Genomic DNA, 15922 nt, shown 5'->3' on the forward strand with positions numbered 1-15922 from the left:
AAGTCATTTCTGAAAGTATTCGTATGGAGTGTAGCCATGTATGGAAGTGAAACATGGACGATAAATAGTTTGGACAAGAAGAGAATAGAAGCTTTCGAAATGTGGTGCTACAGCAGAATGCTGAAGATTAGATGGGTAGATCACATAACTAATGAGGAGGTATTGAATAGGATTGGGGAGGAGAGAAGTTTGTGGCACAACTGGACCAGAAGAAGGGATCGGTTGGTAGGACATGTTCTGAGGCATCAAGGGATCACCAATTTAGTATTGGAGGGCAGCGTGGAAGGTAAAAATCGTAGAGGGAGACCAAGAGATGAATACACTAAGCAGATTCAGAAGGATGTAGGTTGCAGTAGGTACTGAGAGATGAAAAAGCTTGCACAGGATAGAGTAGCATGGAGAGCTGCATCAAACCAGTCTCAGGACTGACGACCACAACAACAACAACATTTGGATTATATTGTCATCTGTGACACAGACCAGCACATAAAGAACTTGTGCATGGTTTTTCCAAAGCTACAGAATACTGGATTGAAAGGCAGATCCAACACATAAAAATGTTTCAAAAGAACAGATAGACTATGTGGGCCATATCCTAAGCACTGGTAGAATGTCACCTTTAATGCAACACTGATATGTTATGAAGTCCTACCTATTCCTAAAAAAAGTTACCGAGCAGCAGACTTTCTTAGGAAAGACTATTAAGATGCTAAGTTTATAACAAATGCCATTCAAATTGTGTTTTGATCAAAGTGTCTCCAATCGTAAGGCATTCTCTTTTGATGGTCATCTGTGTTTGATACTGCATACAGATTCTAAACTGAGCAACTTGCCTCATGACTTGTATCCTTGCCAATCAGTTGTAAGTCACTGCAGACACTCAATCAGAACTATGATTTTCAATGAAGATGTCAGTAGAAAACGCTAAACCATGCCCAACACATGACTGAAGCTCCTGTGACAGTGTGTTGTATGAAGAACTGCAGTATATACTTATATTGGGGAAGATTTTATAATATGACCAAACACAAATCAGTGCTTGTCATATTTGAGACTTATGACAAAATCTCTCAGAGAAAAGTACAAATGTTACCATCCTGGTGATAAATACTCTGAAGAGCTTTACCATTATCAGATTCATTATAAACCAGTAGACAAATATATGACTGTAGATTCCCTAACTAGGCTCCCAGTGTAACCCAATAACATCTTGGATTGCCAATAAATTGTTTGATCTCAAATGCTTACTGATTTAAGTATTTGTGGCCACTGCTCTAGCACAAGCTATTGTTAGTGGCCCAGTGGTAGACAATGTTTAGCATGGCCTACTAAGATTTTGCACTTCTCTATTCTTTGTGTATTTTATGAGTAATTACATGTTTTATTGTTAAATTGTTCAGTTCTCCTTCTTCTTACCAACCAAATACGTCTGGCTGACATTGTATGGCTTATTTGTGAGTGTACACTGTGTGTTAAAAATTAAATTGTATCATGCAGAATTTTCAAGATGTGGCCTACACACTCACCTATGTAAGATTGGCACATGGGCTATGTGGACACTTTGTTCAACAAAATTTCTCTCATCATGATTAACATTCTACAAAAATTCTGTACTTAGTCACTATGAATAGCATCACCACAGCCGAGATTGCAGTCACAGTTCTGTCCTGAATCTTTGCCATAAAGTAACTTTCTTGTATAGTGATTACTAGAAATGGTCCTCAATTTGAACCAAACAAAATTTAATCTTTAGATTAATGAGATGGCACTGAGCGTCAGCAGTCACCTCCAGTTCATGCACCAAATAACAGCAACATATAACAACCTCTTCATGCATTCACACAAGAAATTACTATTCAGAAACCAGATCAGCAGATGTTGGTGTTACACTCATTTTCAACCCTTGCCATGCTGCCTCAAATCTGTATGGTGTTAACCTGGCACAGGCTCTTTGTGGTTGACAACCTATGAACTCATTGTCACTGCTCTTTCCTGAGGCTTCACTCTGCCAGTGGAGTAAATAATGTTAGACCTTTCTATTTTTTAATGAATGTGAATTTTGATTTCATGCCTATGTCTGTTGGAAACCTATTAAAAACTTTTGTATCAGAGTATCCTCCCCCATTAACCATGGACCTTGTTGTTGGTGGGGAGGCTTGCATGCCTCAGCAATGCAGATGGCCGTACTGTAGGTGCAACCACAATGGAGGGGTATCTGTTGAGAGGCCAGACAAATGTGTGGTTCATGAAGAGGAGCAGCAGCATTTTCAGTAGTTGCAGGGGCCACAGTCTGGATGATTGACTGATCTGGCCTTGTAACACTAACCAAAACAGCCTTGCTGTGCAGGTACTGCGAACGGCTGAAAGCAAGGGGAAATTACAGCTGTAATTTTTCCCGAGGCCATGCAGCTTTACTGTATTGTTAATGATGATGGAGTCCTCTTGGGTAAAATATTCTGGAGTTAAAATAGTCCCCCATTTGGATCTCCGGGCAGGGACTACGCAAGAGGATGTTGTTATCAGGAGAAAGAAAACAGGTGTTCTACAGATCGGAGCATGGAATGTCAGATCCCTTATTGGGACAGGTACGTTAGAAAATTTAAAAAGGGAAATGGAAAGGTATTAAAAATAGATATGGTGGGAATTAGTGAAGTTAGGTGGCAAGAGGAACAAGACTTTTGGTCAGGTGAATACAGGGTTATAAATAGAAAATCAAATAGGGGTACTGCAGGAGTAGGTTTAATAATGAAGAAAAAAATAGCAGTGTGGGTAAGCTACTACAAACAGCATAGTGATCGCATTATTGTGGCCAAGATAGACACGAAGCCCACGCCCACTACAGTAGTACAAGTTTATGCTGAGATAAAAGAAATTATTCAGATAGTGAAGGGAGACAAAAATTTAATAGGCATGGGTGACTGGAATTTGATATTAGGAAAAGGGAGAGAAGGAAACATAGTAGGTGAATATGGATTGGGGGTAAGAAATGAAAGAAGAAGCCGCCTGGTAGAATTTTGCACAGAGCACAACTTAATCATAGCAAACACTTGGTTCAAGAATCATAAAAGAAGGTTGTATACATGGAAGAACCCTGGAGATACTAGAAGGTTTCAGATAGATTATATAATGGTAAGACAGAGATTTAGGAACCAGGTTTTATATTGTAAGACATTTCCAGGGGCAGATGTGGACTTTGACCACAATCTATTGGTTATGAACAGATTAAAACTGAAGAAATTGCAAAAAGGTGGGAATTTAAGGAGATGGGACCTGGATAAACTGACTAAACCAGAGGTTGTACAGAGTTTCAGGGAGAGTATAAGGGAAAAATTGACAGGAATGGGGGAAAGAAATACAGTAGAAGAAGAATGGGTAGCTCTGAGGGATGAAGTAGTGAAGGCAGCAGAGGATCAAGTAGGTAAAAAGACAAGGTATAGTAGAAATCCTTGGGTAACAGAAGAAATTTTGAATTTAATTGATGAAAGGAGAAAATATAAAAATGCAATAAATGAAGCAGCCAAAAATGAATACAAACGTCTCAAAAATGAGATCGACAGGAAGTGCAAAATGGCTAAGCTGGGATGGCTAGAGGACAAATGTAAGGATGTAGAGGCCTATCTCACTAGGGGTTAGATAGATACTGCCTACAGGAAAATTAAAGAGACCTTTGGAGAAAAGAGAACCACTTGTATGAACATCAAGAGCTCAGATGGAAACCCAATTCTTAGCAAAGAAAGGAAAGCAGAAAGTTGGAAGGAGTATATAGAGGGTCTATGCAAGGCAGATGTACTTGAGGACAATATTATGGAAATGGAAGAGGATGTAGATGAAGACGAAATGGGAGATGCGATACTGCGTGAAGAGAATGACAGAGCACTGAAACACCTGAGTCGAAACAAGGCCCTGGGAGTAGACAACATTCTATTAGAACTACTGACAGCATTGGGAGAGCCAGTCCTGACAAAACTCTACCATCTGGTGAGCAAGATGTATGAGACAGGCGAAATACTGTGAGACTTCAAGAAGAATATAATAATTCCAATCCCAAAGAAAGCAGGTGTTGACAGATGTGAAAATTACCAAACTATCAGTTTAATAGGTCACAGCTGCAAAATACTAACGAAAATTCTTTACAGACAAATGGAAAAACTGGTAGAAGCAGACCTCGGGGAAGATCAGTTTGGATTCCATAGAAATATTGGAACCCATGAGGCAGTACTGACCTTACGACTCACCTTAGAAGAAAGATTAAGGAAAGGCAAACCTACATTCCTAGCATTTGTAGACTTAGAGAAAGCTTTTAACAATGTTGACTGGAATACTCTCTTTCAAATTCTGAAGGTAGCAGGGGTCAAATATAGGGAGCAAAATGCTATTTACAATTTGTAAGGAAACCAGACGCCAGTTATAAGAGTAGAGGGACATGAAAGGGAAGCAGTGGTTGGGAAGGGAGTGAGACAGGGTTTGTAGCATCTCCCCAATGTTAATCAATCTCTATATTGAGCAAGCAGTGAAGGAAACAAAAGAAAAATTTGGAGTAGGTATTAAAATCCATGGAGAAGAAATAAAAACTTTGAGGTTCGCCGATGACATTGTAATTCTGTCAGAGACAGCAAAGGACTTGGAAGAGCAGTTGAATGGAATGGATAGTGTCTTGATAGGAGGGTATAAGATGAACATCAACAAAAGCAAAACAAGTATAATGGAATGTAGTCATATTAAGTCGGGTGATGCTGAGGGAATTAGATTAGGAAATGAGACACTTAAAGTAGTAAAGGAATTTTGCTATTTGGGGAGCAAAATAACTGATGATGGTTGAAGTAGAGAGGATATAAAATGTAGACTGCCAATGGCAAGGAAAGCATTTCTGAAGAAGTGAAATTTGTTAACATCGAGTATTGATTTAAGTGTCAGGAAGTCATTTCTGAAAGTATTTGTATGGAGTGTAGCCATGTACGGAAGTGAAACATGGACGATAAATAGTTTGGACAAGAAGAGAATAGAAGCTTATGAAATGTGGTGCTACAGAAGAATGCTGAAGATTAGATGGGCTGATCACATAACTAGTGAGGAGGTATTGAATAGGATTGGGGAGGAGAGAAGTTTGTGGCACAACTGGACCAGAAGAAGGGATCGGTTGGTAGGACATGTTCTGAGGCATCAAGAGATTACCAATTTAGCATTGGAGGGCAGCATGGAGGGTAAAAATCATAGAGGGAGACCAAGAGATGAATACACTAAGCAGATTCAGAAGGATGTTGGTTGCAGTAGGTACTGGGAGATGAAGAGGCTTGCACAGGATAGAGTAGCATGGAGAGCTGCATCAAACGAATCTCAGGACTGAAGACCACCACAACAACAATCAGAGTCTTCTGTCTTCTGTCTGAATCCTAGACTGGAACACATAGTCTGCATGGAAAATGCTTTACTCTCAGTAGTATGGTTCTAAAATTTGCAGTTCATGCTAAATGCACTGTTATTAATAACCCAAATTCACAGTCTATTATTCTATAACAGTCCTGAGTGAAAATATGCAAACAACACTATGTATACCATCTGCAGATCATCATAGCAAGAGACAAATGAATTTGTTGTTATCCAAGTACTGGTGCTACTCAGTTTGTTATTTACATAGATGTTAAAGTGAGAGTCCACAGAAATTTGTCCAAGAGGGGGCAAGACTTCAGAAGTGGCATTTTTTAAAAATAATTGATTAGTTGAGTCAGCCTAGGACTGGACCAAAATGGGCCTTGTTTCCCCCTGTTTTGCACATAGGTGTGTAGTCATTATAACTAGAATCCAGAACTCATAAATCTGTAGCTGTATGTCGCACTGGGTTGCATCCTATATAATTTAAGAAGAGCCAAACATCTTTTTAACCATGATATTTCACCATTTTTCCTCCCTTCCAGTGCACAAATTGATATTTCTTCTGCATTTTGGTCCATATGTGAAGTATAGCAGACCACACCTACAGCGTGGCATGCTTGTTTTCTTCATAGTCTGCTACAATCACTCTACCATGTGACATGGAATGAAGTCTCGCAAGCCCTGATGGATCAAGTGTAATTCGATTGTTGAAATTAAGATGTGCAACAAGCAGGACTCATCATCTGGTAACTGGGGACAGGTGTCAGGCAGGCACACTGCAGTCATATTTCTGCTGAACTAGACGTTGAGATGGGTCGATTTGCGGAACAAGACCGAACAGCGAGGTCATCAGTCTCATAGGATTAGGGAAGGATGGGGAAGGAATCTGGCTGTGCTCCTTCAAAGGAGTCATCCTGGAATTTGCCTGAAGTGATTTAAGGAAATCACAGAAAACCTAAATCATGATTGCTGGCCACGGGATTGAATCGTCGTCCTTCCGAATGCGATTCCAGTGTGCTCTAGATGTTGAACTGTTCCTTTCTGTTGCTTGTGAAGTGCTATACACAGAGGTGAGACACAGAAGATTGGGTACTCTATTCCAGTAATGTCGTGTGAGGATTCACACCCCTAAGATTGCAAAACAATGGGTAAACTATGACAATGACAAGAAAGTGTTGTAGTTTTCCTATGAACAACCTGATAACCTAGCAATGTAGTGTTTACTTGAGATACAACATCCCTCCTTGCAGTTGGCAATGCTTAACCTGCAGCTGAGTAGAATCAGAGATAATCATTTCTAGAAATAGGTGAAATTCTGAAATTAATAAAAAATGTAGCCACCACCCTCCAGCCCTTGCATTCACCTATGCCCAACAAGGAATTTAGCATGTGGTGTTACATTTAGTGTTTATCCAATGGCGCTTCTGGCATGTAAAAGTAATTATTATTTGTTGTGATGGACTGTGAAAACCAGAATCTTACCTTTTGTGAGCAATGCTCTTTCCTACTGAGCTATCTATGCATAACTCATAATCTGTTCTCACAGCTTCAATTCTGCCAGTACCTCACCCATACTTTCCAAACTGCACAGAAGCTATCCTGCATATTTTGCAGGAATAGCTCTCCTGGAAGGACTATTACAGAGAAATGACCTAGACATGGCTAAGAGACTGGTTCTGTTATATGAATTTCTGTTTGCAGTGGAGTGTGTTTTGTATTAAAACTTTCTGACAGATTAAAACTGTATGATGGACTGAGAGACAAATGTGAAACCTTCTCCTCACTGAGAATGCTACTACTGAATGAACTATCCAGGCACAACTCATTACCAATCCTCACAGATTCAGTTCTGTCAGTACCACACTCCTGTTTTTCAAAATACACAGAAGCTTTCCAGCATGCCTTGTGACTACGATTTTTGAAAGAAAGGATCTTGTGAAGAAATTGTTTAGCCACAGCTTATGGGGCTTTATCCAGAATAAACCTTCTACTCTACAGCAAGGGTACACTGTTTTGAAACTTCTTTACAGTCTATAACTCTGTGTCAGAGCAAAATTCAACCCTAAACCTTGTCTTTCATGGACAATGCTCTCAACAACTGAACTATGCAGGGACAGCTAACAACCTATACTAACAGCCTGAGTTCTGCTGATCATTAAGAAGCTGTTGTCAGAAAGGTGGTTCAATATTCTGTTATAAGCTACGTTTAAAAAAGTTTGAAAATATCAAAAAGAGGGAGATGGTCCATAATTAGAGATCACCTTTATGCACTTTGTCATTGACAGCCCTATCGTAGGATCTATACATGAAAGAGATCAATAAGTTAGAAGAAGAAAGTAACTGTCAGAAAAAAGCTTCTGTTGGCTATACTAACAAATAACTATAATAAATTTGTTTTGCTAGGAAGGCTATATGTGAACATACTATAAGTATCAGAACAGGTAGTGCTTTAAAAACTGATACACTTTTCCAGTTATTCATGGTAGTTGCTGTTAATCCATTACTGCTGACTTCATATTTTCTTGAAAAAACAGACACTTTTTAAAGCTTTGTGAATGGAAAATACCATCTGGATCATTATTTTATCATTACTGATGATCATTTTTAATCTGACTGACAGATAACCTTCAGACCTAAGTTGGTAAAGAAAGAATGAGGTGTAATTATATAAAAATTACATGAGTGTAACACTATAAAAAATACCACCAATGGTACTCCAGATAACATAAGAGCACCATGAAGTTATTCATATCTAGTGCAGCAATGTGCAGTTTGTGAGTTGTAGTAAGAATGTAACATAAAACTACATAAAAAAAGTACAGATAGTGAAATAGGGAAGACATGTATTCAGTCATATGACAAGTGCGCAAGTCATCCATACATCAGTAAGCAGTTCCTTGAACAGTGTAAATGAGATTCCTCCATCAGAAAATAAAGAGAATAATTAGAATAAAAAGTATGTTAACTTAGTACATTTAATTTTATACAAGGTGTACAACTTTGTTTCCACTGTTTGCTGATAGGTGGCGACAACGGTAAGTAGCGGTTGAAAGAAACAGATTGTAGACATCAGGAAGTTAGCTTGGACCTTGGCCAACCTAACCTCATTCAGACATTAGTCGGTTTGTGTCTGCATCATAAAGTTGTACTTGATTGAAAATGTCAGTTTACGAGCCTAATTCTCGTCTTCTGCAGGAGATGTTACTGTTTTATCTCAATATGAAGAAAAAAGTGGTTGAGTCTCATTGAATGCTCTCAAGTACATATGGTAAGGACGCTAGTAGTGAAAGAACATGTCATGAGTGGTTTCAATGCTTCAAGAACGGTGATTTTAACATCATAGACCACCATAGTGGTGGGAGAGAGAATGTTTTCAAAAATGCTGAATTGGAGACATTGTTGAGTGAAGACTCATGCCAAACTCCAGAAGAATTGGCATGGTTAGTGGGAGTGACACAGCAAGCTATTTCAAAATGTCTCAAGGCTATGGGCATGATTCAGAAAGAAGGAACTTGTGTCCTGTGTGAGCTGAAACCAAGAGACGTTGAATGGTGTTTGTGTGTTTGTGAACAGTTGATTCAGAGGGAAAAATGGAAGGGATTTCTGCATTGCATTGTGATTGGGGATGAAAAATGGGTTCATTATGATAACCTTAAATGCAAAAAAAAAAATCAAGATATCCCGGCCATGCTTCCACATCAACGGCAAAACTGAATATTCATGGCTCCAAGATCATGCTTTGCATTTGGTGGGACCAGCTCAGCGTCTTGTACTATGAGGTGTTAAAACCAAGTGAAACAAACACAGGTGCTTGTTATCGAATGCAATTTGAGCAGAGAATTAAAAGACAAACGGCCACAATACAGAGAAGGGCACAATAAAATGTTTTTGCAGCACGACAACACTCGACTCCACATTACAAAAGAGGTCAAAACGTACTTGGAAATGTTAAAATGGGATCTCTTGGATTGATTTTTGGATCAGTTCAAAAGATGAACAATTTTTCTGATGCGGGATTTATACACTGCCCGAAAGATGAGAGAAAGTAGTGGCCAGCGATGGAAAATACTTTGAATGATACTTGTGTAACCAATTTGTTTCATTAAAGCCTCAAATGTTGGTGAAAAAATGGTGGAAGCAAAGTTGTACACCTTGTATGTTGTATTACAAGATAAAAGTAAAAAATACAACCACACGAAAAAAAAGTTACAGTAAATTGTACAGTGTACATTTTTGTGTGTGTGTATGCATCAGTTAGCACAAGGTTCGATGTGGGTTTTAATCTTGCTTGAAGCCTACATAAATGGCCCTTTCATTGTCATTAACGGATTGTTCAGAATTTATAATGCTTGTGATGAAAGTGTAAGGGATCTTAATTAAACATTAATGATAACTCAAAATACAATAAACAATTTAAATATTTATTTCACAAGAAGTTGTCTAATGCCTGTGTGAAAAACACACATTAATGGTCTTACATTAAATGAAAGATTATATCAGAAGGTCATTGATGTCCAACAGAATAATGAGCTATAATAATGGCAACATGTGAATAACATAACATACATGCTCATTCTAGCATGTTTCATTCTTAGTAGTAGTTCATATTCTGCTCGTGTTAGACAATAGTGCTGGCTTTTTAACATACTTTTATTCCCTGTTGCATTATGGAATTTTCTTCTGAGGCATTCTTGCCAAACCAAATGAGGTATTTATTCAGCAAAAGTGAGCAGTACAAAAATTTTGTAAGGTAGATAACTGCAAATCTTCCAAGGCTCCTTTAAAAATTTTCCCATTGCATCTCCGTAATGACTCTTCTTGCTGATAATTAAAACAAAATTGAATTCCCTACAAATTCTGACTTAAATTAAAGTCATAACGTATTAGCTACCATTTCTACAAATTATATAATTACATAGATTCAGTGAATGTAAATTGTTTTTAGCTTCATGACAAGCAGCAATGTTCATTGTAAGTGGGCCTCTGAATTTCATATTCTGTGAGAAATATTCATGTGGTCATTATTCATGTGGTAATTATATGATTACATTGCCTCAGTGATTTTAAATTGCTCTTAGCTTCATGACAAGCAGCAATTTTCATTGTAAATAGGCCTCTAAAATTCTTATTCTGTGCTAAATATTTTTGTGGTCATGTTAATGTATGCATTAACTATTTTCACATCCCTGAATGTTCTCCTTCATGATAGGATCTATGGAACACAATGAGTGAATGAAAGGATTTGAGGGTGATAAGAGGGGAGGGGGGTGAAGTAGCTTATTTAAAAACTTTCATAGTAGAGTGTATAATGCACAATTACTTTTCCTCTTTAATATGGTTTGCAAAGTTCATTACAGTTAACTTCAAAGATGTGGGATGAGGCATTTGAGAATCATGTTACATTTTTATAAAGATGCACATGTGAATTACTAATTTCTGCCCACCATCTTTTATATATTGTATAAATAGAAATTCAGCATAAACGTTTTTGCTTCATTTGCAAATTTAACTGCTTTGTTGGTCAAAATTTTCATATTGTTGGGTCAGTGATCAAAAAATTTTGTGGCAGCAATCTTCACACTTTCTTGCACTAAAGACAACCTTAATGTGGAACAATGATGTCCTTTTTCTTTTGGTATTCTCATTTCATAATTCTCTAGCTGACAGAGACTGGTTTGGCCATTGTAGTGTCAATGGACATTACACATAAAGTAATGACCTGCCAGCCAAAATAATACTTGATAGATTTTTTAATGCATTCTTGACCCTATTTACCATAGTATTCCCATAAAGAAAATCAAAATAATGGACAGCGGCCTCAAATCCAGATCTCAAAACAGACAAAATATATGGTACACTAAACAGCTGACAGATCTAAAGAAACAAGTTTTGTTGCTGTACAACATATACAATAGTATGAAGCCTGACTATGCCAAATCAGCCTATGTGGAATGCAGGAATGAATACAAAAAAGCCATCCTGCAAGCCAAAAAAACCTACAATGGCAACAGCATACATAATTCCACCAATAAATGCAAAACCGCTTGGAAAGTAATTAACAGTGCTACCACAGATACTAAAAAAGACAAAATTAATATCCCACCTCAAACACTCAATGAGTTTTTTATTAATTCAGTGAAAGAAATAGGAGAGACAATTATCAAACCAGACATTAGTCCATCAGAGTTACTCTCCCAAAATTGGGGTAGACAGTCACTAAATACAAGCATGCTAACCTTCTCCGAAGTATCACCTATATTTGTACAAGGGCTCATAAAGCAACTGAAATCATCTGATAGCTTAGATATATATGGCATATCATGCAACCTGCTAAAAAAGTGTGTGATGGCATTCTGTACCCTTTAAGCCATTGCATAAACAAGTGCTTACTTGAGGGATATTTTCCTGATGAGTTAAAACTGTCTAGGATCGTCCCAGTATACAAAATGGGAGATAAAGACTCTCCATCTAGTTACAGGCCTATTTCAATAGTACCCTCATTTTCCAAGGTAATAGAATGCATCATGTACCAACAATTATCATCTCACTTTGAGAATCTAGGAATAATTAATGCTACACAATACGGGTTTAGCAAGAATCTGTTGACCATTGATGCGATCAACACAGAAATCAGTTACATCCTCAAAGTTTTTGAGAACAAAGGCTTTGCTCAGGTCTCATTCTGTGACCTAAGCAAGGCCTTCGACTCTTTTGAGTACACGCCACTACTAGAGAAACTAGAATTCTACGGTATCAAAGTCTACGGCATTAAAAGCTTATCTCAACAACTGTAAACAGGTAGTTTGTGTTTGTAAGGAAAAGTCAAACATAGAAAATGTTAAAGTAGGTGTGCCTCAGGGATTTGTATTGGGCCCCTTCCTGTTTCTGTTAATGATCAATGACCTCCCCTTGTTTATTAGATCCACCACTGTATTGTATGCAGATGATACAACTTTTCTTCATAGCAGTAACAATCTTAATGATCTTAAAACCTGTGCTGAAAATACACTCACTCACGCAACCTATTGGTTCAGAGCAAATGGTTTCCTGCTAAATGAAAATAAAACTCAGCAGATAATCTTCACTCTAAGAGACAAGCCACTATCTGATGACCCTAGTTCTGGTAAATTCCTAGGAGTTTATTTAGACGAAAAGTTATCCTGGGGCCAACATGCAAACTATATTAGTAGTAAGCTATCTAGAGTAATTTATTTATTAAGACAACTCAGAAATTGTGTACCGGAAACATACATCAGATCATCTTATTTTGCATTTTTCCAAAGTATAATATCCTATGGCATTTTCTTGTGTGGTAACTGTAGTCATATACATGACATCCTATTATTGCAGAAGAAAGCCATTAGGATAGTTAAAAATTCTTCACATAAGGCTCACTGCAAATCCTTATTTACTAAATAAAAAATTATGACAGTAATAAACCTCTATATATACAATGTCTTAATCTTTATGAAGAAGAACCTACAAGATGTCAAACATAGAGAAAATATACATTGTTACAACACAAGAAGCATCAAACACATATACACGCTTTACCACAGATTATCAAAATCTATAAATAGCTATGAAGTCGCAGGGCACAAACTATTTAATAAGCTGCCACATGCTATACAGGATCATCCTGAACATACATTCAAAGAAAGACTGCATGAATGGTTTATTGACCACCTGTTCTATGATATCAATGAATTCTTCAACTGTAAAATGCAGTAATTCAACAGATGACCCACTGTACATTTATTGTAATATAAGCTAAAATATTTCAGTAGTCAATACCTTACCACACTGTATTACAAATTGTATCTTCATTTGACATTGTCAGTTGCTGTAATGGCCTAAAGACAATAAAATCTTCATTATTACTATTATTATTGTTGTTCTTGTTGTTCCTTTTGATCTGTACTGTGTTATTTACAACAAACTGTCTGTCTGCTTAGCTGGGTGGTAAAGTACTCGCGTCTCATGCAAGTCGGCCTGGGTTTGATTCCCGGCTGGGTTGGAGATTTTCTCCGCATGAGGCCTGGGTGTTGTATTGTCCTCATCATCATTTCATCCTCATCACTGGCACGTGGCGTCAAATGAAATAAGACTTGCACTTGGCAGCCGAACTTCCCCGAATAGGGTCCTCCTGGCCAACAGTGCCATACAAACTTCATGAGGGAACACACATACTGTGAAGCAGTAGTCAAAACACATAACCCCTTAAACTGATCTCTATAAGATGATAGTGTGTGAGTGCCATTCATTTTACCTACAGCATTGAAAGCTTCCTTTCTTTAAGATGAATTATCCCAGAGCATATGACATTATTGAATGAAAATACACAAAATATGTTAACATGGTTACTCATCTCTCCCCAACATTTATAGTGATTCTAAGTGAAAATGTGGGTAAAACGAGTTGTTGTAGAAATTAAAAATGTGTTTTTTCTAGTTTAAAACTTTGAAACTTCCAACCTAGTTATTATTTCCTCACTGTGTGTTGCATTTATCATTGGTTGAGTACAGAGAGAAGTGCAGAAGTGAATATGTTATGAATTTTTAAAACTGAGAGTGAGACTATTGTCAGAAAACTACTCAATAATACTTTCATGAATATTGTTTACCACTTCTTCTTTTGTTGTACGTGTTTTTGTATTGATTAAAATACTAGTGTATCTACAAAAAGAACTTATTCTGTTTGTTTTATATTAGACATATGGTCATTAACATATATAAGAAACAATACTAGATGTTGCTGTTGTGTATATGTCATTGTTCTATAACTTGGCATATCATTAAAATACAAAAGAAATTAATATGATATGAGCCTTGAGAATGGTTGGAATTCTCTCAGGTCTGGTCTGTGAATTTGCATAATGGCCACATTCATAGCTGTAACTATTTTGAAATCAATATAAGTTCTAAAACTAAAACATTGCTGTGGAATCTGTGAACAGTGCAGTGTTTTATTTTGCAGATTAAAAATTCATATATGAAGATAATGGATTTTATAAACTCTTTCCTGAAAGGAGAATCAACAGCCCAAATTGCAGAAATGCTTGAAAACTTTGCTGAGAAATATGACAAGGTAATCAATATTTTATTAATATGTAAGACAGTTTATTCCTGGTGTGCAATGGAAATATTGTGGAGTTATTAAAACATTAATAATTTTCTTTCTTTGCAGTTTATGAAAGATTTAAATGTGGCAATCAGGAAGCATATTGTAGACTTGTGGGATAAGACGACTGTATTTCTTTTTGAATGTTGGAATAAGTTCCTCCGAACATTTGAGCCTAGTTTCGTAACATTTGCTCATTATGTGGAGACAGCTGCGTTGGAAGTAAGCAATGAAATTTTAGGTAATGTTGATTATCCATATGTTATAATTTTTCTATAACAACCTACTTTCTTTATTTGGTAAATGTTACTGCATTTAATTTTTAGTGCGTACTTTACCTATAACTGATGTGTAAATGTGGTGCATGACACACAAATCTTAAATTTCATTCAGATAATGATTTTTCACTTGCAAGCAGAAAACAGTAATGAATGGTGTGTCGTATGGCTCCAAATTATTGCACTCTTTTCAGTAATGTCTAGTGAATTTATGGTGGCTTGTGTGTATGTGTGTGTGTGTGTGTGTGTGTGTGTGTGTGTGTGTGTGTGTGTGTGTGTCTAATGGAGCTAAAAAAAGGGCAAAATGTTTGCACTGATTTTCCCAAAAGCTTCACACAAAATTAATTAGTGTATTCTGACTTCTTTTTTTAAATTGTGGGCTGTTCCTGCTGGTACACATCATGCTACAAATTTCATTTCAGTAGATGTCTTTCATAATGTTTTGTACACATGTGTGTTAGTGTCTATAGTCAAGTAATTTGCAGTTTCACTGCTGAAACACTCTCTGTGTAAAGAAAATTTGTTACTGTGCAGTAATTTATTTCGTAGAGGCTGGTGATGTGTCAGAAGCCAACCCCTGTTGACACTTTCATAACGATAATAACTACACCTACATGTATATACTCTGCATGCCACTGTAGAATGCAGGGCAGACGATAGACCGTCCCCCCAAACCTGACAGTTTATTCATGAAACAAGGAAGACTGTATGTAGTAGAGTCCTACAGCGGATTTTTTCCTTGGAAGTTTTTATACAGTTCCATACTGTCATCCAGCAAACAAACTCTAAGTCTACCAAATAATGGGATAAATCTAGAAATGTACTGAAGTCTTCCAGTCAAACAGATATCAGTAGGCAAGTTTTACTGTGAAAACATCAGAAGTGAAAATAAAATAGGGCACAGATCATGGAAGTGTGATGGGACTATCATTTTTCTTTATTAATGAGTTGGCAGATACACTCCTGGAAATTGAAATAAGAACACCGTGAATTCATTGTCCCAGGAAGGGGAAACTTTATTGACACATTCCTGGGGTCAGATACATCACATGATCACACTGACAGAACCACAGGCACATAGACACAGGCAACAGAGCATGCACAATGTCGGCACTAGTACAGTGTATATCCACCTTTCGCAGCAATGCAGGCTG

The 15922-nt window shown here is 37.2% G+C and overlaps 1 protein-coding gene across 1 annotated transcript in view; it reads left to right on the forward strand.

Annotated features, from left to right (window-relative positions):
* The window catches only part of LOC124555064, a 704233-nt gene that overhangs the window by 539415 nt on the left and 148896 nt on the right, over positions 1-15922 (forward strand). Inside the window, exons 56-57 of the mRNA XM_047128850.1 lie at positions 14347-14457; positions 14557-14731. Of these exons, the coding sequence (XP_046984806.1) occupies positions 14347-14457; positions 14557-14731 (286 nt within the window). The remainder of the gene's footprint in view (positions 1-14346; positions 14458-14556; positions 14732-15922) is intronic.

Source organism: Schistocerca americana, chromosome X, assembly GCF_021461395.2.
Source record: "Schistocerca americana isolate TAMUIC-IGC-003095 chromosome X, iqSchAmer2.1, whole genome shotgun sequence".
Taxonomy (NCBI): domain Eukaryota; kingdom Metazoa; phylum Arthropoda; class Insecta; order Orthoptera; family Acrididae; genus Schistocerca; species Schistocerca americana.